We start from the raw sequence: 24,155 nt of genomic DNA, 5'->3' as shown, positions 1-24,155 counted from the left end.
TTTCAATTAATTGCTTCATGCAAGATTTTCACAAATTTAACATCACAGGTGGCCTCTGATTTCCACTCAAATGACGATCAATGTCTCATATTCAGGTGCGATGATCAGACATTGTGGAAATAACAGACCAGAGAAGTCAGCAGGTCACAGTTTGACATTGCTCATTATGACATCAGCTGTTGAGGTCATGCAAACCTTCATATGAGGACTCTGACACTGAGGCTGTGCGGGAGAGTTGAGAATCAATGAGAATCATCTAAGATTCATCCCAAGAGAGCCGGTAAGGTATGGGAATCGAGATCAACTCTGACCCCATTTGGATAGGAAATCTCCCCCTCTGATGACTGGGTCAGACCACAGCAGTGCTTGATTGACATGAATGATTAAGAGCACAGCTTCAGGCACAGGACCCCAGTTACACGTGAGTAACTCAGGTGAGAAAAATAAATGTGAGCTAACCATGATTTTGCCTTGTACATGAGTTTGCTGCTATCCGTATTTTATATGCTTTTAAGACTTGAAAGTTTACAGCTTGGACATGCAGTCTGTCCTCGTCTGTTTGAAAGACCCCAGTGCACTGCAGTATCAATAGCGGAAGCCTTAGCTGTTTGCAATGCAATTAAAAACTAAATTTTCAAAGCGCTTTGCCGAGGGTGATAAATGGGCCAGTAATCCCTTAATTGTCCTCTGTTAGGCACAATCACAGGAATGATAGATGTTTCATTAGGGACAGAGGCAAACTTAAAGTAAATAAAAATGAGATGCAGATGTTTGTGACGGATAAACCTCCAGAGAAAGGTATACATTTAGATATATCTACCTTTATTATTTCTGAAGTGATGAAAAGAAATGCAAGGGTACTTAGTTTGGCTCAGGCACTTTCAGGACCATAGACAGCTCTGTGTCCTTATTTCCCTCCTTCCTCATTAACACGTGTGCGTGCGCGTGCGAGTGTCCATGTATTATGTGTTTTTAACTTTTAATCAGGCATTGATTCCCTCTATCTCAGCTTCCTCTGCCACACAGGAGATTCAGGTGGACAGCTTTAGACTGCAGATTCGATGAAAAGACACAACATGGATACCGGCACAGAAAAACTTTTCAGACATGACCCCACTGTGCAAAATCCCCACAGCTCCCCCTGTTCGCCTCACATGGAGCACGCACAAATCCTCTTCGCCGTATCCGAGATACCGCAGCAGCTGGAGGTGGCCCGGCCATTCATTCAGAGTCATTGGCCATCTGAGATTGCAGTGTTTCTATTGATTCGGCCAACAAAAGGCTAATATTGACAAGTGCATCGTGTATTCCAAGCCGTAGTCTAATCCAGTGTGCTGAGGCTGTTTTAATTTAACGTCACATCAAGTTTGACCAACATTGGCACGCGGCGACGGGGTCCAATCGGAGTTCAGATCTGCTCCGTCTCCCCCTCCACCACCGGCCCACCCCTCCTCCTCACTCTCCCTCCACTCTCTCCTCCTCTATCGCTCTGCTCTCTCTCTCCTTTCTCTCTCTCTCTCTTAGTTGCTCTGCAGCTGGGCTGCACCTCAATGAACCTAATTGGTGCACTGTGAGCGACCATCATCTTTCTACTGGATTTCCATCGCGCCCGGCTTCCATCCAGAACATATGAATCTGCTCAGACAGACCCTTTTGAGGAGTTGAACAGATAGGTCGGAGAAAAATGGCACAACGCGTGGTTTTGTTCCTACTGTGGCTCTTTGACAGATCCTCCGGAGGATTTCCCAATCAGATAAATATCGGTAAGTGATTTGTTGTGTTAAAATGATGCGGGATGGTTTGGTTTGTGTGTTGAAAATAAATGAAAGATTGCAGTTTTATACCGAAGATAACCGGACGGAGCGCGAGCTCTGCGCAATTAAGAGACTAACTTGATTCTCCGTTTGCTGCAAGCCTAAAGCCGCTGATTCTGGCAAACCATGTAGATTAAAGCCACATACGGTGTGAGATGCATTATTATAAATATCTGCTGAAAACATGTAGAGTTTAAATTAAGGGAGAAACGAGACGGACAGTTCCTTTGCTCGATCTGGAGAGTTAGAGACAGGCGCACGGTCAGAAATTCATGATAGTTCTTTCTAATGACAACCAGCCTCCTTTGTATTACAGCGGGACGTATAAGAGTTGTTCCTCACTGAATAAAATGAGGTTCAGAGCTGACAGGAGCTAAAAGGAACAGATATGCCTGTAAAATCTTTGTCTGATCTTGTTTGTTCATCTCTTCAAGGGGGGCTGTTCATGCGTTCCACGGTGCAGGAGCACAGCGCGTTCAGGTTCGCTGTCCAACTCTACAACACCAACCAAAACACCACTGAGAAGCCTTTCCACCTCAACTACAACGTCGACAACCTCGAGTCGTCCAACAGCTTTTCGGTCACCCATGCGTGTAAGTGTGCTTCTATTTCGGCCATGTCCACATTTGCAGCACTGCTGTCCACGCAGAATGAACAGAATTATTTATGTCCAACTCATCCGGTATGTGGAGCTTATAGAGGCTACATCTCAATCCAGGGAGGCAGTCAAGTTCATGCTGCTGCACTCTGCCTCACCAAGTCCCAATGGGGATTACTGAAACATGAATAAAACCAATGTAACAGTGTTCTTCTTTAATTTAAACCAAAACATTTTCCCAGGTTTTTACCTCAGATTCCTAACACACTGTTTCCTAAACACATTTCCACTTAAATGAACACTTCATAAACACTAACCACAATTGTAAAGCACAGTACTGTTACCACATATGCAGCATTTCAGCCTGTCTGAGTTTGACAGTGGTCATATTTTACAAAAATATAAATGCCACATCAGTCCCCCCTATATACAATCTGGCCTTGACAAGGAAATGCAGCCAGTGAAACAAACCGTGTGGCACAGGCTATGTGCTGAAGGAGTTTGTATGTCATATCATGGAACAAAGTTGTGGAAGCAGTGGAATCAAAAACCAGAGTGTGTTTTATTTAGAATCTCCACCACATTAAAGATTCAGTATTCATGTAAAAACACGAATAAATATATATATTTTCCACAACAGACAACACTTTTCACAATTTCTCCCTGTGCATTATGGGTCTTATTTTGTGTTCACAGTCCATCCCATGGTGCTAACAGTGTAGCTGATTCAATGCCCTCCATGGCTGCAGCTTCTTGATATCAGAAGAGACAGAGTGGACACAAGTGGAGGAAATAGAGTGCAGAATGCCATTTACAATGTCACTTTAAATGATAAGTCCAGTTCAGCTGAGCGCCTAACTTTGCAGACCCACGGCTCTGTCTGTCCGGTGCGTTCGAGTCCCACTAACCTCAGTATGGCACGCTCATAATGGCCCCTCTAACTCTCCCTCAGCCGGAGCATCTCTGCCTGCTCCGTCTGCCCCCCCCCCCCCCGTGTTACATAGCGTCTCCCCCAGCATTGCAGAGTCAGCTCATTAGCACCCAGCCCTCATAGCACCTCACCGTGCCGTCATTGGGTGAAAGGGGAAGGGGAGAAAAAAATCCATAGCTCCCCAACCAACCAACCTCTGCAAATGAGCCGGCCTCAGACCTGCAGAGGAGGTGGGTCTGAGCGGTGAGGGAGATGAAGAGGAGCGTCATATCACAGGCAGCAGAGCAGCAAGCGCCCTAACGAAGGAGGCATCCACAAGAAACAATAAGCAAATGAGAGTGAATAAATAATAGATAGTGCCGTGCAATTTCACGCATGTTGAAGAGGAAGGGAAGCATAGGAGGGAGAGGCCTGATATCAGAATCTAATTAAATTCAGGGGCAGACAGAGCTTTAGTGAGAGGAAGGGGATCCTGTGGGAGCTGTGGCCCCGTTTCTTCTTTCTTGCTGCCATGTCTCAGCATCTCCATCATAATTCTGTCGCTGGACTGACTTGAACTCCACATACAAGGAACCTGTACTACTAAAAATGCAGACAGTGATAGTGATAATACATTTGGTCCAGGCATCTTTTTTGCTTTGATGTGCATGTTAATCTGCTCGGTGTGAAGCCTCTTTTGTTATTGAGGAAGTTTTACTCTTTAAACGCTAATGTTTAATTGTTAAACAATCACCAAACTCTGAGCAAAAAGCAGCTTTTAAGAGAGCCTGAGTTGCAGCTTCCTTTCGAACCTGATTTGTGTAACGTGCGATCTGAGCCTTTTTTTACTCAAGGTAGTGCCCTGAGACTCTCGTCAAGCTGAGCTTGCAAACAGCAGACAGCTCATGCTGAGCTCACAACAGTCCACAAGCACCTCAGATTGTCTCTCCCAATGTAGCCAACAAAACTGAGATGACGGTTATTAAATATCACTTATCTGCTGACTTCCAGGCCGCTGAGGCCTTGCCTCTGGTGAGTGAAGACCTCCTGTGTCCGGACTTTTGTATTTGTCAGCGCTGTTGTTTGTTCTGCAAGCTGTCACAACTATTTAGTGGACATTCAAATTTACTTTGTCATCAATAGCCCCATGTGGATGACTCATGTCTTTGTCAGCAATAACACAGCGTTTTATGATGCAGCAATGTGAACTAAGATTTTATGAAAGTGGCATTTATGCGGGTTTGGGGAGTAAATCTATTTTCAGGCAGGTTTGGTTGCTTTGATGAAGATGAGTTGTGGCTGCTGTAGGCCTTGCAGATTTTTATGAAGTGACAGCACTTGCTTTTGTTTTGTTCGGACTCCTCAATCCTCTTTTTATTTTGCTTTTGTGTGCATTCTCACTTTTGTTTGGCACATATACAGCAGCTCTTCTTGCCTTTGGCTCTAATTTTCTGTACATCCTTAAAAATGTTGTAATAGGATCAACAAAAAGTGCATACAGTAATTCACATGAACTTGCTGGAATTTGTTTTCCTTTATAGAACAAATAGGTAGCTTCTTTGGGTGAGATGAAGGCTCTGTCTTATGTTAAAACCATTTCTTTTAAGTCACTTTAAATCCTTATGCCATTAATTGAATTAGTGACCGGCAGCAAAACAATGTGTGTCTTCAGTAATCCTCAAGGCTGGGCTTTGTACTGCCGAGGCATGGTGAGTCCTTTGGTGGCAAAAGACTGTTGTTGCTTTGAAGTGACATCAGAAATTGTGAAATGTGTAATTACCGGTGCAGGGTCCATAATGGCTCTGGGAGCGCAGAGTCAGGTATGCTCACTAAGAAGACCGGGGCAGTTCAAAGAAAGAAGGTACCAGTTTGAAGAAAGCAAAGCAGACAGCATTAATGTTCCTGATGGTCACGGCTAGCCAGCTTAATGACACTGCTATCCTTTTTTCCTCTGCTGTTTACCCTTCTTCTTTCCCTTCCTTTACCTGAGGGGAAAAAAACATCAGGCCCCCCTCCGCCTCTCCTTGCTACGCTATTTATTAGATTACTCGCCTTGATTCCTGTTAAAGGCAAATCTTGCAATGCTTGGCTTTTGAATCTCATCTCCCTATTCCTCATCCCTCATTCTGTCATTAAGCTAATGGTCTGTGTCCCCTCTGCCAGCCTTCTTACATGTGCCTGCCCCTCTTTTATTGAATCCTCCAGGTCTTTAAAACCTGGCTGTAGTGGATGTTTCTTTGGCTGCACTGTTCAGCTACCGTCTCCTGCTGCCGCTGGCTACTGTAGGCGAACCAGCTCTGCTCCAAGAGGACAGTAGAAAAAAATAGGATGAAACACAAGCCACTGTGAGGTCTTTTTCTATAAGACAAGAAAATAAAAAAAGGGAAAAGCAGAATGACCGCTGGCTAAAAATACAGAAACAGAAAAAGAAAAGCAGTTAGCTTAATGTGTTCTTTACAGATAGAAATATAGATTTAAGGAAAAATCTAAATTCTAAATAATTGGTTGAAAAGGCAGACACAGCTATATCGATTGTATCATAAATCTGAAGCTGAAGTCTGCATCTTGTTATCCTAGCTTAGCACAAAGACTGTGAACAGGGAAGAAGTAAGCCTTTATTCTTTTTACAGGTTACAGAACGTTGAAGCTTTGGAGGTAATCCTACACATAGATACATGGTTTTATTACCTTCGAACTTGGCCAGGGTAGCCATTCCCAGTGCTTCCAGTCTTTTTGCAAGGCTAAGCTAACTTAGCATTAGCTGTAGCTACATGCTTACTGTCACTACAATATAGTTTTTCTTCTCTAAATGTCAGCAAATAGTAAATATCTAATGAAAAATATTTTTAAAGAGTTTCAGTCTTAAATAGTGGACAGAAAATCATCAGACATACTTTGTGATAGCTTGTTAGCAATATCATTGTGGATAATGTTTCAAGATCAAAGAATGCTGAGCAGCTACTTACTTCATTTAGCAGGTTAGGTAAGAACACTTCAGTAGAAGCTGGGATTAACATAATTTGGAATACCAAACAGTTATGAAAACAAGTCTGTCATTAAAACTCACTACATAATGCACTAGCCCAGTTGTTATCCAGACACCACACATCCTTAGGAACATCTACTCCACTGACCTTTACGCCCACCCAGGGAGTGCTAGCTTTGTTTTTGTTGCCCTCAAACACCAACAGGGACCGGCGGCCCTCGCTATGACTGAGCACATGTGGCACATGGCATATGTTGTGAAGCAGTGACAAAGGGCCCTTACCAACCCCACCCACCCTATTCTTGAGTGTAGCTTTTGGGGAAGTAGTTGTTGGTGCTGTGTGAAAAGACGGTAAACAAAGCGACAGGGAGACATGTTTTTTGTAGCGCCTGGCCTGACAGAGACAGGCTACAGGCGAGAGAAGCTCCTCAGGTGATTGTAGTAGTTCCACACTTGCACGCCTCGCAGGCTGTAACTCAGCTTGAAAGGTGTGACCAGGGAAACATGGCAGGGGAACTTGGGAGAAAGAGGAGGGGAAAAGAGTGGTGGGAGGATAGACTTAGACTGCATTAAGAGAAAGCAAGAGGAGAAGTAATTTGATTAAAGAACATTTTAGGCTTCATGTTTGGAGAGAGAGAGAGAGAGAGAGAGAGAGAGAGAGAGAGAGAGAGAGAGAGAGTGTGTCTGTGTGTTTGTGAATGTGTGTGTGTTTGTGAATGTGTTAGTAGGAGACTCCTGCAGGCGATGGGGGGTTGTACCGGGACATGCCATCACAGTCCAGCTGTGTTGGAGGCACAGATGGAGGTTTGTTTATGGCATGTGCATATGCATGCATGTGTGTGCACATATGCACAGAGTCACAAAAACACACACGTAAACACACACTAACACTGTAGGCGTATTCAGTCACACATGCATCGATTGACACATCCTGTCTCTCTCTCCACATTTGTTACTGAGTAAATCTTGCTGTTTTGTACAACAGCTCCCATGACACACTTCATCATTCCTCCAAAGTAAAGGTCATGGTGGAAAATATTGCAGGCTCACCCTGTGTCTCTTTTCTGCAAACAGCAGACATGATTTGGGGAAAAAATATTTTTGAAATACATGCAGGGAGGATTTATGACAAACGCAAAGAATGAGCAGCATGGAGTCGTTTTGATTAGCACCATGACAGTGCAGAAAGGCCACCAGAAACATGAGCCACTGAAAGGTAACAGAATAGTGTGGTTTTGAGGCCAGCATGCCATGCGGTCTCTGAGGCCTGATGAAGTGTCTGGATGTGGGTCTCAGCCAGATGAGCGGTACAGTAACAGCCTGGGATGAGGTCACATGCTCTGGGAAACGCAGGCCCCCAGAGATGGAGAAGGGAGGGGTGGGTGATGATTGACAGCTTAGTTGTGATGGAGCAGAGAAGGGTGGAGCTTTTTGTCAGATACAGTCACATACAATAATATTGAGCAGAGTTATTACCTTTGGAAAACTGCAGCTGAAGTCAAAATTTCCATAAAACTAAAAAGTCTTGTTATTAAAAGTGCTGCAATAACTGCTCTGACAAAACAGAAAAAACATAGCTTACTTTGCCAAGTTAAGCACTGATGAAATTCTCTGAACTTATCCTACTTTTCCTTCACTTTTCTTGCCTGGCTGGCACTATTACCATCACTGATGGTTGTCCTGGTTGTATGAGGTTAAATCGTATTTCATGCAGCAAACCCGTTAAAAAAAGCTGGACGAATCCCAGAAGCCAAACCTTCACAGAGGACACTATTTTGACACAATTTTCCGCCCATGAGATGCCCTCTGATGTATTTATATTATTTATTTATATATTTATATATTTATTCTAAAGCCAGGCACAAGGCTGGAGCAGTAATGAGATGCAGATAACATAGAACCCACTCCGAGGCAGATTCAACACAATGAATTTTTAATCAGTATATCAAAAGATCCTCATAAACCCAACCTGAGGAGAAGTGTTGCTGTCGGAGTGTTATTTGTCTTGGAATCAATGACGCTGGCAGATGTTGTTTGATAAAACAACAGCTTTTCCTCCCTCGCTGCTGTGGTGGCTCGAAATCTCCATATATCTTTCACAAACACAGCAGAAGCTATGGATTAAGTTTTTAAAGCATGCATATAGGGTACAAAAAAGGGAAGGGCTTTTTTATCTAGAAGATCAGTAAATCACATGAAAGATTTGCATCAGTACTTTAAAGATCTCCCTTGACCTGAAAGTTATTAGCCTTCTATGTTGTGCTCAATCCAGCTGTTGGGATCGTTGAATCTGTTATTGATTTCCTTTATCTTCCTGCTCAATACTCTGGTGCAAATGTGTTACATTTCATGTCAGAAAAGGGATTTTGGTAGGACTGTCATGACATCTTTAAGATTTAATCACCCTACAGTGGAGCCTGAAGGCGCAGCACAAAGCAAATATAGGGCCAGTGTATACTGTAGGATAGTATCAAAGTAATAACTGATGCTTTTTATGATACATACTGCAGTAGTCCCAGGATAGCCAAACTATAAAAACAATGTATGCCTCAGCTGAGCAATAAAAACCCTGATACTGCCATTAACCAGCCAACCAAGAGTCGGTTACACAATAATTTTTGCAACACTGACCCATATGTGAGCTTTACGGCAAACCAATGAATGCAAGTCGTAGATCAAGCCTTCTTCCTCCTCAGAAGACGGGATGCAACATGACAGCCCATCCAGGGCCTGCACATCTGTGCAGCACTGTTCAAATAACGGGGCGGTTTCTGAACTATAAGTCAACAATGACAGGCTAAGTCTGTGTTGTGTTATTGAAGATGGTATCAGTGCTGCGTTGTGATGAACAAGAGGAGCCGGCTGACCATATAAAAGAAGCGATAAACCCTGTGAGGGACCGCACAGGAGGAGACACACAAAATCTTAGAGTTGTATTAGACACATGGGTGGCTGTGCTCTGTGTGAGGAAAAACTGGTTGTGATAAGAGAAAGCCTGAACATGTGCTGCATTTTAAGGCAAATGAACAGAGAGAGGAAAAACTGCTATTGTGGACTATTCATCTCAGGTGCATCGGGGATGTGTCTGCCAGCGTTCGGCTCCATGTGATGGCTGCTTTCCATTTTGTTTTCTCAATAAGCAAAACCTCTCAAGGAGAGTGGAATGGAGATTATTTATCATTCCTAAAAATGTCATTTACCTTTCTGCACCAGTTGTGAAAAGGCAGGGACCGAGTAGGCAAAAGAGAGGATGAAAGGAAGAGCATTTTTAAAACTTATCACTTGTAAAGATCTCTGACAATGCAGTCAGCATTTTTTGCTTTTCCTCCCCCTCCCTGTCTTTCTCATTTCTATCTCTCTCTTTTTATATATATTTAATCTCTCCCACAAAGCCCATTACAGCTATGTTCCCGCAGTCGTTGCAGTCACACTCAGCTAGCTTTTGGACATTCACTAGACTCCCCTACAATACCCATAATCACTGAATCAGTAATCCCCTACTTGAGCTGGAATAGCACATCCGCATCGTGCCTCATCGGAAGTTGCTGCATTGGCCTGGCTTCACTGGATCCAGAAGAAAAAAAAGGAACTCTGTAGTCCTTCTTAAAGGAGCTGCTGACTGCATTGTCCTAACCAAGGTCAGGCAGCTTATGAAAGCGACACTTTTGACTCTTTTATTGCTCAGAAGAACCCAGAGAAAAGCTTTAATTGGCACCTATGTGGTGCCAATTCTTATGGGTCCACTTGGCAAAGCTATCAGCTGTTTGTTGTTGTGGTTTTCTTCTCAATGCATGTTGTGGAGCATATTTCCTGTCAAAACTAAAGAGGACATGAGGGCGTTGTTGTGATGAATACAAAACATCAACAGGGAGTGTCACGATTCTCCCTCCAAACTAGTAAATATTGGATCACGGTGCGTCAGGGCTTCCAGCTTCCAGCTCTCTTCCCCTTCTGCCGAGCGAGCAGATTGATCCGCACGTTTCTGGCCCATATCAAAAGAAAGCAGTCGCTAGCAGAGCCCCGCCAAAGCTGCATGTCTGTGCAGAAACAAGGGCTCCATCATAACTGATTGCTTGTGACAGTTCACAGTCGCCGGGGCCACTGAAGCATCATAACCTTGTGAAACTAGTGTACGGGCACTCTAGCATACAAGCTGAAGGAGAGGAGAGTGAAAGGGGAAAAAATGATATTTGCATATTCCTCATAGTGAAACAGAGATGCAAACAAGCCTAGCCCTGCCATGAATAGCCTCTGTGATTAATATCAAACACATCTTATGTAATGAAAGACATAATGTGGACCAACATGGCTGGATTCCGGGCGGCTTTATTGACAATTGCAACGAATTAGATTGCACATGTGGATTGATGTGTTGTAACTGAAACATCTTCTTGCGTGCCCTGGAGAGATCACTGCATGTGTGTTGTGAATCAGTGAAGAAATAGAACCATGTTGCTGCTTGTTATGGTGACATTAAATGCACAAGTTTAATTGAATTTGCACAGATTCTGGAAAGAGCGGTGTGATAATCACGCAATTCTCGGCCACCGTGTTGTTTTTCTGACTCACCCGCTGCTCGTCTTAAGGAGGTGGTGTGTAGCTGTCTATCTCCAGACTAAGGCCAAAGTGAGATACTAACAGGTGTGGTGGAGTTAAAATGTGACGCAGCGGTGCAGCCTGACGTTGCCGCAGCGCTCCTGTCCTTAGTGCTCACTATCCCCATGAGTGAGAATTAAGTGAACATGATGTGCCCGTTCAACCATGACCCTCCTCTGTTTCTTCCTCCAATGGTTAATTCGGAGAGTGCCGTCGTGTGGCTCTTGCTATTTCACACATGGCTACATAAAACCTGCGGGCGATTGCTCCCAGGCCACTGTCCGTGTATGTGTGTCCATGCATGACTGTGTGATGAAATATTGAAGTGTTCCATCATCAAACATTGGGTCGCCACCGGCACGATTCCCGTTCCTTTATTTTTCCTTTCTCTTACTTTCTCTTTCTGGCGTGGTGGCTTTATATATGTATTTTTTTTCTACTCGGCATGGCTTGCAGATCAGGAAGGCAAACCTCATCTGGACCCATGACAGAGCTAATCCATCGCAGCTGCAGAATGAAAAGGGGCCATTTGGAGGGAGTCCATTCCAAAAGGCGCCTCAATGGGGAAGCTTCTCTCAGATGCCGGTGCCCTTTTGCAGCCCTGACAGTGCGAGAATATGATGAAAAAGCACTTGGGAGAGTTCACTGGCTTAGCTATGTTTATGAGAGGAGAGAAAAGATGGGAAGAGAGAGGGATCTGCAGGGCTGAAGATGGGGAGATGAAGTGACCACACACTGTGTTTGTGTATGCCTGTGTGTGTGAAGTATACAGGATTATAAGTACAAAGCAGAGTATCTCTTTCTTCATCTTTCCACCTACCTGTCATCCAAGCTGAACTGAAGCCTGCTGGATTTCTATAATATGCTGTCTAAGGATGTGTGAGGTTTGGTAAGAGTCTGTAGGTGAGCTGCACGTATTCAATAGCAAACCCACAACAGCTCTGAAGGACAGTAACCTGTAGTTAATGCCCACCAAGAACTGACTTACCACAAAGGTAGGTTGAGGACAAATACCACCTTGCTCTTATACTGTAAGTGGACTGCATGACTATAAAACATACCTTTTTTTTTTTATAAATGTCAAGGACACAGAAATCAAATCAGTTCTCTTGCTTTTCTTTTCAACACTCACTGCAGTGTATTTTCCTTCTACCCATTGTGGCTGCTGCTGCTGCTATATTCTCCTCTCTAAGCTGTAAGGGGATAGACTTTGGCTCTTTTATGCATAAAGAAGCTTAAGTTTGGAATTTGCTCTCAAGTGGCCGAAGCTTGAAGAAACTCAGTGAACATCTCCTCCAGTTTTAGAGGTTCTTTGAGGGTGAACCTTTTGACCTCTCTGTAGCTGTATTAAAATGAGGTGTAATGCAGAATGCTGTTGCCGGATGAATTTCCCACTGGAGAAGTTGTGTGGCTGCTATCTCGTTTCCACAATCCGGCAAAGTATGATTATATTTAGATATCAGAATCGACTCCTGAAAGTGTAAGTTTATCATCTCATTTACCACCAGTGCAACCTGAGAATGGTTTCATTAGGTCAGGTTTTCAGAAGTCAGTTTAATTTTGCCTCAACAACAATACATGGAGGAGAAGCTGACTTTTACTCTGGACCACAAATGAAAGTCTTTGTTAACACAAACACAATTTGAGTTTGAATGTTGTAATTCCAATTAATCTTTTCTATCTGTTATATAAGAATACCCACCAAAATAAAAGCCACACCACATAATACCTGGCAGACTTAGGTCCTGTGTCCATCATCGTCTTGTTTTCCATTTGCAATGCCCTCAACATCAATTTAAAATTCAATTTTTAAATTCAATTTTGCTTCTTACCTGTGCTTACTGTTGCTAGTTTACATAAGTCATCACCCAACACTTTTTGCATCCATCAGTATTGACCACTGAGTTTGTTTTAAATTGCTCCGCATGCTTGACATTTGCTTTCACTTTAGGACATTTTGCAAAGAAAAAGGAAATAGCAATGCAAATGAGTCAAGGCAGCAGCTTCAGACTTGAAAACTGTATACTTGAGAAAAAAAAGAGTCTGGTGAGTTTATCCTCTCCCATTGGTGTGCACAAAGTTAATATAAGCAGCCATGATTTTGATTGGTTGCTGAGGGGAAGGTGTCCAAAGGTTGAACTATCTCCCGTGTAGATCACAGCAACAATGATAGCTGACACTGTGGGCAGTTTTGGCCCGAGGACACTTAACAATTATGAGCCGGAGTACAGTTGGTCAAGCAATCTAAGCAAGTGCCCCATATACGGATGCTGGTCCTAGTCTCAGCGGTCATGGGTCCGACTCCCAGCCTCAACCATTTGCTGTGTGTCTTCCCCCTCTCTCTTCTCCCCACATTCCCTGTCTCTCTTCAGCCTTCCTATTCATTGAAGGCTAACATGCCCAAAAAATATGATATAAAATAAATAAACAATCATGAGCTAATGAAAAAAAAAATCTTTGATCATAAAACATTTTAATGTAGATTGGTCTAAGTGTGGTCTCAGAATTATCATTAGTGGCTCAGTGGTGGAGTTGGTCATCTCTCAATCAGAAGTTTGGGGTTAGACCCCAGGTCCTGCTGTCCTTGGGCAAGACACCTAACCCCATACCTCTGCAGTGTGAATGGGTTTAGTTAATACTGACGAGCACTTTACTTTGCCATCAGTGAATGAATGTGTTAATGGCTGCATGAAACGTGTAATGATGTCAAGAGACTAGAGAAAGCATTATATAAATACTGTCCATTTACTATATTATTAACTATATTAGTATTATATTTAGCAGTATTGTCTTCTGTTAATCAGTCAACCAAGCTGATCCCTTACATCAGAGTGTGTCTCTATTATGTTGCCATGAGACTAATATCTTTGGAGATGGGACTGTCTTTGACTCTACTCCACTGCAGCACAGTGACCTTATCAGACAAGATATCAGACTGGCACCAAATTAGACTGGAATTTTCTTATTGGCGTCACTGCCCTGCACTTATCCAGACAATGAAAGGTCCAGTGAGAATAAAATGAGGCACTTCTTTTCATCTAATGCCAGAAAATTCTTGCTTTTATTTTTGAAAACGGCTGTAAGAAATGGCTCTAAAGTGAAGCTCACTGCTGGAAATCTTTATTGGCTTTTATGGTAAAATGTGCTTCAGGAACGAGAGGTGAGAACAGCATTTTTAAGGGTTTGTATGCTTGGCTCTGGTATATTTAGGACTAATGCTCACTTGCTGTCAAAGCCTTTTGTTTTTAATTTCTCTACCACCTCTGGCATTATCATTCAGGGGCAGACTGCATCTCGAAAAGGGCACTAATAAGATGAAAAGCAGTGCTGGACTCCACATACTTAAGGAAGCCTGGATTTAGGCTGTGAAGGAGGGGGGGGGATATCTTTAAGTGATGTCTTCAAGGTTAAACAACTGGTCCCATCTCCCGTCCTATTTGACTTATTTTATTATTCCTCAGAGAAAGACTTGAAGAGCTTGGTCCTGGAGAGGTACTGTTTTAAAATTCAGTGAATTCCTCGATGGATTGGGGTGGCTTGGTATCCTTTCGCCATAGGATATAAATTGTGACGTGTAATTTGATTAGCAATACCGGGGGCAAAAGCTTCGTTTGCATGTGTAGGCCGTAGTCCTCATGATAGTGTCAGATAGTCATCCCTGCTCTAAGGCACGCTCTTAGCTTAGCATGTGCATAAAAGATCTGAAATCTCTCGGAAGGACAGAAATGGCCAGTCAGGAAGCATTAAACTCAGATGGTCTCACACTTCAACTGGAATATGGAAATTTTAAGACTTCCTGCTGCCCTGCCATGAAAAGGCGGAAACAGGAAAAGACAAATGGAAACTTATTTTAGCAAGACTGAAGAAAAAGGTTAGAATGTACAGGAGGGCAGGACAAACAATCCAGCGTTTTGACAGTGATGGAAAAATACATGTGCTGGCCTGACATCCATAAAGTTTTCTGTGCTTGTTTTGTTTTCAATCATCCAAATAAGAACAGGAGCAAGAGAGGTTTTCAGCTGCCAGGTACGTCCCCTGCTGTGTACAATTGGATTCAAAACAAGTCAGTCAGGTGCAGCACTCTTTACCTGAAATATCATCACAGATCTCTTCCCAGGCGGGCCCAGTTCTCCTGCAGTCAGGTTGAATAATTTCAATGCATCTTCTTTAAGGACCCCTTTGAAATAGCTGGGTGTTTTCTCCTTGTGTCTCCTTTTCTTGAAGGCATCTGACAGAGAACCTAAAGTGAACTGTTTCCTGTGATGCAGCAGAGCTAATCCTCCGTGTTTGTTGTGAAGGCAGAGCCCCTGACCGCTTCTGACAGCAACAGTTTGAATGTTTGCTGTTGTGGTCTGACACGTTGAACCCTCCTGTCTCCCTCGCTCCTTTTCGCAGCTGTACGCGGGCGCACTGCCTCTTCTTCCCTTGTCTGCCTCACAGCACAGCGATAGTGATTAGACATTGTGCGTGAGGGCACGTTGGCATTCCTTTAGTGGCCGTCCGTCTTCATGCTGTCATGGTGCAATCCACACCCCTGTTCATCTGTGATCCCCCTCTTGCTTCTTTCACTTCTCTTCCTCCATCCTCATCTGTGAAGAAGACGAGGAGCGTGCTTTAGGCCTGCAGTGCTGATTGGGAGGATTAGTGGTGTGTGAGGGACTTTGTCACCAGCTTTCTTGGAAATCCAATTACAGAATATCATAAGCCTTACATGTTTCATACTCGGCTGAATCCTCCTTAAAAATGCACACAGCCGCACTCAAAGGGTCAGTGTTCAGCAACACTCCCTGCTGTGTGCTGTGGTGACATCTTCCTGAAGGTGAGAGGGGTGATCATCTTTGAGGGGATAAGACAAGTCCGGTAGCACTGCTCTGGCCTCTGCATTGCAGCAAATGGTGGACTGCCTGAGTCTGAGGAAAAGAGGGGATTGGTATATGTTTAGCGTGATGGGCCAGAGCATGACTCCAAAGGTTTAGGCTTGTTATCTGCTGGCATAGATAGTCCTTGATTGCAAACATCACAGAAATGACATGCAGGAAAGGAAGGCCTGCAAAGTGAGATTTCTGCATGAATCGCTCGAGGACTGTCAAACGGATTTTCCCCAGAGTTATTCGGCAAACTGTTCGATCTTGCAGCCGCAGCACAATGCTGTTATCTGAACTATTCAAATGGCTAACATATTGAACATTTGAACAGCATTCCTGCACAAACCTGCTTCCTCTCTTCTTTTTTCTGCTCTGCATAATGACTCAAGCTGGTCAAACAGGGGGCATCGTAGTGATAGAGACAACTTTACAATCTGTGCAGGTCCTTCAGCCCTGTGTGTGTGTGCTCAAACAAAAGCACAATGCTAAGACCCTGAAGTTGAAAATATCTGGCGGAAGGAGATGGAGTTAAGAGTCATTGATTCCCTCAGCAATTGCTCACCAGCCACTCTCACAAGTACAAGTACAGGACTTTATCATCAAGATAGCAGGAGGAGAAGAGAGGAGAAGAAGCTGCTGGTTGAAGGGCTGCAGTGAAAAACAAGAGAGGAAAGAGAATATTTAATGAGCTCCAGAGATAAGGAAGTACGTGCTCGTGGGTCTCATCTGACCTCAGAATCTCCTGTATCACGATCAGCCTACTATATAAGTTGTAATTTGGAGCATCAAACCTTTGATGTGTCAGGTATTATTAATGATGAAACATTAGTCTGGCATGCGAAATGCCAGTTTCTTTAGCTCTTAAATTTTTTACGAGGTTACATGGGAGAAAGAATAAAATATGTACGCACGAGCAATCGTGTTTCAGGCTTTTTATGGTCTGAAGAATTTTGTTCATAAACCTCTTCTCAAGCAGACGTCTCTTTGCAATGCTTGTTCTGGCATACAGTTGTAGTTTTTGTAGTATTTATGACATGTATTAGTATCATTTAACCCTGATAGTTTTATTTGATTCCTTCCTCAAAATTGTCAGAATCTCTATCTGAAATATTGGCTCTGTTTTGAAATGCAGGCAATTCCAGTGTGCAGAAGTAATCTTCCCTCGCTTTACTTGACAAACATGCAAAGATCTGACAAACAGAAATCACGTCACGTAAATCAGACTTGCCTTTAATTCTGCTTCTCCTTGTAGCAGAGCAGAGGTCCACTCTCATTTTAATAGGACTGACTGATGTTTCAGATCATATATGAGACTTCTATCAGAATACTCAGACGCAGTGTAGGATAAGATAAGTGGGTTTTTCCTATGGAAGCCTTTTAGGTCCAATTCTTCTAGCATCAAAGAGAATGTAAATTAAGTTAACTGGAGTTTGATTTTATGCTTTCACGTGGATTTCCATAATGTCTTGCTCAATCGGACATTCTTGTCTGCATGGAGCTTGCAAAGGGGAAAAATAATCTTCCTTAACTGAAGTTGAAATCTTTCACATTAACATCCTGAAAATACCTGGCAAGCAGATGGATCAGTGGGCTTGTTTTATTAGTTCTACACAACACAATGTGAACACTGTAATGTGGGTTTAATCAAAACCGAATCAGTGTGTGTAATGCCGTTTAATGCTGTACCATGCAGCTTTGCAAGACTCTTGGTGACAATTTAACAGTGTTGGGAAAGCTACTTGTAAAATGTAGCAAACAGAGCTACAGGAACACAGCACATGGAGCTTGCTAACGGTTTACATTAAACCAGTTTAAGTCAAAGTCTGCTCAGCAGACAGAAAATATACTCAAAAATATATTGCCTATATACAGGAGGTTTGCCACTGTAGCACACTGGCTCATCTTGCCCCTCATCTACTGTAGGTTCCAGTTTCTTTGCTATAACCTGATCTATTGTTGACCTCTCCCCTCCTGTATGTTGTGTAGTGCTCTCTTGACGCTGTTGACAAGTTGTTAGCTGGTGTTAGCAGACTGCACTTGCGATAGTTAACCTATCGCGATTGGTTATTTTTATGTATTCTGGAACTACCTGCATGTGTGTCCTGTTTGTGCTGAGATTTCTGCATAATCGCCAACCACAGCATATAGACACAGCCAGGGGTGGAGTAGAGATTTTAAAAGTGTGGGTGATTCATGAGCAGCACAACTCCCCATCTTTGGCTCGACAATATCCCAACTGTAAATGATTGCTGTGCATTTTTACAATTTCATTACCGCCATATTCAAATAATACCATGTTCAAGATGTACTTTGCAGCTCCACGCACTTCCCTCTACTACAATTATGTATGTATTACTAATCAATCAACATGGTACTATGCTATGACTTTTGACTCTGTTAAAAACACGCCTTTATAGTATTAATAGCACTCATTATTTTTTCACTTATTTGATACACACTCTGTCTCTCCTGCTCTTTTTTGACCTCCTGAAACCTGGGCCTAATGCTATCCTACACAACACACAACAATACAGCGTAACATAAGAACTTTAGAAATAATGACAAGTTAAACATCACTTCAAAGTAAACAAACTAAGTTTGTTTTGAAAGTGTAGGTTTCAAAACAAACTAGGTTGGTTGGTTGATCTTATTATATTGCTTCACATAATAAGATACCTTTTATTCGTCCCACAACGGGGAAATTCATGTAGTTACAGCAGCAAACAAGAAGGTGTACAGTACAAGAATTTCAACAAGAATATATATAGAGAAAAAAATATCCATCAGAGCTTGGCCATAATTCTCCTGTCAGCCACCACTTCCACAGGGTCCAGGACTGAGCTGGCCTTCTTCCCCAGTTTGTTCAGTCTTGCTCTCCTGTATCCTGTCCGCCCACAGCAGGTGAAATCCTTCCAATGTGGCATTCATGTCCGGTGTTAGCTCTGTTAGCATGATGCTACTCTGCCAGTATTCCCTCTGGTGCCGGGTTAGCTCGTCCACTTTATCATAGATAGACCTTACATTCCCCATAATGGTGGGTGGAAGGACAGGTCGATGTCTTTGTTCTTTGTGATTTTTTATTTAGTCTTACTTGCTGTTTTTAAGCCCAATTAATTATAAATCCTGTTTTGAAATATCTGCATGGTTATTTTGAAAGTCTGCTAAAAAGGACTTCGGGTGGGTCATACATTCTCTGAATTGACTGAAAACAGATAAAATAAAGAAAATAAGTAAAACTCTTGTATGATGTTTTAGCACCCTTGAAGAGACAGAAGCTCCTTTGTTGTTTGGATGTTAAATAAATAATGAAAACATCAGTTTTGGTGCCTGACCGTCTTTCTGAGGAATGGTACAGATTACCTCTAAGTTCTCACCCCTTACTATGACACTGTCAGCCAGTGGCGAGTGCCAAGCTCAGTTCTTGCACGCACAAGACTTCACTGTCCTCCAGCAGTGAATTCTTAGCACTAACGGTGGGTCGGTTAAACATCTGTGATTGGCTGGATATCCTTATATCAGTCTGACTCGACTGCAATCATTGACTCTTCAAGTAAAAAGTGTGTGGGAGGGGTTGACATCACGTTTCTGAAAAAGTGTGGGCATTGCAACACCCACAACACCCACGGATGCAACGCACCTGGACACAGCGCATCTATCTCCTCCCACTGTAGATGTGAAGCCAAAATACCACACTCAATGGGTGCTGACATATTGTGCTGGTGGATCCATGGCATGCGCAGAGGGATTGATGTCACACATTTAACTTACAAACAGAACTTAAAACATCCCTCGGGTCATAACAGTCCACACCAGAGCAGCTTCAGATGTTGATTTGAAGAAAACACTTAGGGCTATTGAAAGTTCAATGACCCTTGTGTTGGTGTTTGATATGATTTATCTTGCTATTCCTTTTCTACTCTGCTAATCTGTTTACAGACACTGCAGGAGCCTGGATTCATCAACAGAGCTGTCAATCAATCATCTTATAACATCACATATCTAATTAAAACTAAGCTTTTCTGAAAAAAGAATACCTTCAAATAAATCAGCATCATAAGAAGTACTTGCCATGACATAAAGCCTGTTTGAGAAACATTTATTTGACGTGTATATTCATTTTCTAGTTTGACCCATGTTCCATCTGTAATAATGGAGGACGTAAGCTTTAAGATCTTTATTGCAGCTAGTCAACACAAGGAGTTATTTAAGTTTTGGCTTCACTCAGGAGAGCTGTTGTTCTGTCCACGGTTTTATACACTCTACGTCACTAGCGGCAGGAACGTTGTTTGCATCAAATGAAGGATTAGACAGTGATGTCACCATCATATGGAAGTTGATAGTGTACTTGTGCTGATCCTTTGTAGTGCAATTTCAACTGCAGAACCCTCTACTGAACTTGAGCCCAGTTGTGGGAAAATGTAGCTTGTGTGGAAGCTAAAGCGCTCAACACGATCAATAAAAAAAGCTAAGCTACTGAAAAGCAGCAGTGTTAGCCCCAAGCTATATTGAAAAATGTTGTTGACCTCACCATTAGCAGCACTGTTTCTGGACGACATTTCAATCTAGTTTGCTTGTTCAAAAAGCTCATTTCATGTCATAAAAATGTGCGTGGGATTCATGTATTAAACTTTAAATTTGAGCAGCAGGGCTTTCAAAAGAGCTACCTCTGTTTGTTTTGATGTTGAATTATTGTTGAAAAGCTTGTGTCACTTCTCACGACCAAACAAGAAACCTAACAGAAAATATCTCAAACATGCAATTGTCACTGTAGAAGAGAAGTGTGAGTCATCTAAAAGCTGTCTTATTTCTCATCCATCGAAGCAAAGGGCAAACAGAAATGTATATGCTTCTTCTTCTATGTAGAGGCACCATTAGAGGCAGTCATTTAGCTCACTACCCCCTCCTGAGAAACACTAATGTGACTCATAAAAGTTACTGGCCAGTAACCTTATTTGATGTGACTTTTATTCATGTAGCTAGCAGAGAGGGAAATGTATCGGCTGTTTACTATCAGTGGTTGTATAGACCAGATAGAGACAATAAAACACACACACACACACACACTCATGTCCTATTACCAGATCTAATTGTGCCGTAATTCTGCTTTACATGACTATAGCACAGCATATAAATCTTGATATGAAAGTTTAATTAGTCACCAATATGAACAATACCTAAAATATCAGATACAAATTACGGTTGAAGGTGATTTGTCTAACAGGAGCTTGTGATGCTTATCTGTTGGTGGGCGAGCCCATGTCTTACAGGTCCTAGTGACAGAGCATCTACAGGCCAAACTCCTTGTCCCCTATCGTCCATCATGCACACTAACAGTCAGACACACAGGAACATGCAGCAAGACACACATACACACACTCATCCATGTACCTCTGAACTCCTCAGAGGATTTGCTTGCACTATTTTTTGTCCGAACAGCAGATGAGGTTTTTAGCAGTGGGGGATTCCCAAACTGGCAGAGTGAGCAGCAGGCAGGAGAGAAATATAGAGGTCATAAAGAGAGCTGCTGAAGTTTGGCTGTTATCATCAGTCACACAGCTACTTTACTTTACATTAAAGGAGGATGTGGTGATTTATTTTTCCTGTTAACACACAAAAATTCTGTTCACTTACATCTTACTCACTTTAAGTCATTAAGGTCACATACAAAGATTTTTGTTTCATACAAGATATTTGGTTCTTAAAAACAATTTGTTTACTTCTGTGCATAACATATATATTTTTATTATTAATTAATACACGTTTTTTTTTTAACAGTGTGCCACTGAATTGTTAATTAAAGTTGTCCACAGATAGGAAAAGGTCTCCAGATCAAAAAGGAGGCATTGTTACATTGCTTCCTTCGTCGTGTCTGCACTTAAAAAGCACAAGATAATTTGCTGATTAATCGTAAATGACTAGATAATCAACAAATCTTCAAGAGGCGTAAGAACCGCAGCAATTTTGTTATTATGTAATAAGTAAAACAATGAATTGATCCTAAACCTGCCAGCAATTGATTCTCACTTGAACAGCTACACCCTACATCCATACTAACCTGCTGTCAGTCTCCCTGCGTATTGTTTGCAAACTGCTACCACTGAGCCTTTCAGTGCCATCAATAATCAGTGGAAATCAATGAAACCACCGCCATGACTGTGTAGTGCTTCACCAGCTCATATGCGCTTCTATACAAAGACTGCTTCTCAGCCTCATATTCTGCGCAAAGAAGAAATCAACTGACATTTCGTGTCAAATCACAGATGTCAACAAATAAATTACAGATAGTTTCAAAAAGTCAAGTGCATCCCCTGAGACAAAATAAAAGCCAAGGTAAAGACTTCAATCAGCAACCAAACTGCATACTCACTGGGCTCACGTCAGGAGCCCATATGTTGGGGTAAAAGTTACGTTGCTGACGTGGTTGTTGATCTGACTCTGGATGTGTGTAGAAATCTCATCATACAGGGCAGGTAGTGATATGTCTGTAAAGTAGCAGTAACTCAGGAGACTACCCCTTGGTTCCAAATGTGACATTAGCTGATGAAATCCTTGTCTTCTACCACAAAAAGAGGTTGGTCATCATACACCATACCCCTTAATTACTTACTCAACAAGCTGACTTTTATCATAAATGAGGCTAACACTTTCAGACTTTTTTCTTCCTCTCGGCTTACTTGCTGCACATGTATTGCAAATTACAGAGGTGTTATCCTCCTCTGAATATGTGAGAAACACACACACACACACACACACACACACACACACACACACACACACACACACACACACACACACACACACACACAGGTTAATGCTATTTCGACCCTTGCTGCAACTAAGCTTGTTCTTCTCTGCATGCAACGGCAGATTGCATATGGCCACCTACTATGTTGGAATGTGGAGGCTTGTTAAGTAAAGGATAATGTATGGTTCGATTCGGGGTCTTGTCTCACCCTGAAGGGGTTCTTTTTCCCATAAGAACTTACTAACCATACATTATCCCGCTTACTACCCGGCTACTAACTTGAAATACAAACACATAATCAAAATTCATTGATTAAAATAGGATTTTATTGATTTAAAGTTATTTATGTACACAGTTTTTTTTTAAATAGTCCCAGGGATTCCACTGCAGTTAGCGTTCCATGGCGATGGATTCTTATCTGCCTGTTGCGATTGATTTAACATGAAACTGTCCTCATTCAGCTCTCCTTCTTCTCTGAGCTCTGCGGTTCACACACCTTTAAAAATAAACGAGGCAAATGTCACAACTTTGAACCCTGCTGCTATCATCACAAACCGCTCATTGTTTAAGTTTCTCTGTAGAGACCAAGCGGCAACCTCCGGTCTCAAAATATGAAGCCCATGTGGAAGTGTTATAAACTGCAATTCATCAAGAATCCTCTTGAGGCTGGCTGCAGGAACACCAGAAACCACATACACACCCATTTGAAAAAGACGATCTTTGCAGCATTAATAAACATGTTTACAGCCTGGTTAAAAAAACGGCTTGGTCCTACGAAGTTAATCTCTGTATCGGCACACATTGTACGGGGTGAATTTTTTTCTAATGCGACGGTTCAAAAGATATTAAGATTACGAGTTTTTGCCCAAATAAGGACATGACTGACTTGACTCCCAGACGGGAACACATAGCTGTTGGCTAGGAGGCTCTAACTCCGCCCCTTTACGTCACACTATGCCTGGTTGAGTTCTGCATTTCCAATATGGCTGCCGCCGTTGATTGGCTTCAAAACAGCGCTCACGAACAGATGGGTGACGTAACGGATACTACGTCCATATTTTATACAGTCTTTGGTAGAGATTGGTAACGTAAAGTGGCTCTCACCTGCTCCGCTGCCATTGCTAATATTGCTGGACAGGATCCAATATGTAAACAAACCCTAGCCTGCCGATTTAGCATGCTAACTGAAGCTTACGTTTTAGCCATATTGTTTACCAATATGATGCAAATGGTAGTTAAAAGTTTTACCTCACCTTACGGTCCATGGTGTCAACAAGCAGAAGCTAAATGTGCTGGAACTCTTTTCCGCGGATTGATTTGACATGACGTGTTTGCCTCTGGCATTGCTCATGTTAGTGAATGTTAATAACCGCTGTCAAGGGGTTGTCACAGGGTTTTGACCAATCAAATTAAGCTTCTTTCACAACCGGAAGATCAGTAAGAAAGCCGGGTAACAATAAATAAATAAATAAAAGTATAAATGAAAGAAACGTGTATTGGAGAGAATTGTATTATTGGGGCAATGAATAGCAACATATTTCTGTTATTGGCGAATAATTTATTGGACCGGTATCTGCATCTCTATTTCATAATCTATGTTGGTAAGGGCTAGGCATCATGCCCTTTGTGATTTAAGATGCT

The 24,155-nt window shown here is 42.4% G+C and overlaps 1 protein-coding gene across 2 annotated transcripts in view; it reads left to right on the top strand.

Annotated features, from left to right (window-relative positions):
• The first annotated feature begins 1,010 nt into the window (after positions 1–1,010).
• Positions 1,011–24,155, top strand: part of gria3b (glutamate receptor, ionotropic, AMPA 3b) — a 99,357-nt gene continuing 76,212 nt past the window's right edge. For both annotated transcript variants that reach the window (XM_034689943.1, XM_034689944.1), the window contains exons 1-2: positions 1,011–1,763; positions 2,249–2,407. In XM_034689943.1, coding sequence (XP_034545834.1) covers positions 1,685–1,763; positions 2,249–2,407 — 238 coding nt within the window. In that variant the 5' untranslated portion in view covers positions 1,011–1,684. The remainder of the gene's footprint in view (positions 1,764–2,248; positions 2,408–24,155) is intronic.

Source organism: Notolabrus celidotus, chromosome 8, assembly GCF_009762535.1.
Source record: "Notolabrus celidotus isolate fNotCel1 chromosome 8, fNotCel1.pri, whole genome shotgun sequence".
Lineage (NCBI taxonomy): Eukaryota > Metazoa > Chordata > Actinopteri > Labriformes > Labridae > Notolabrus > Notolabrus celidotus.
The sequence above is the reverse complement of the archived record's forward strand: the minus strand, read 5'-3'. Positions and strand labels throughout refer to the sequence as shown.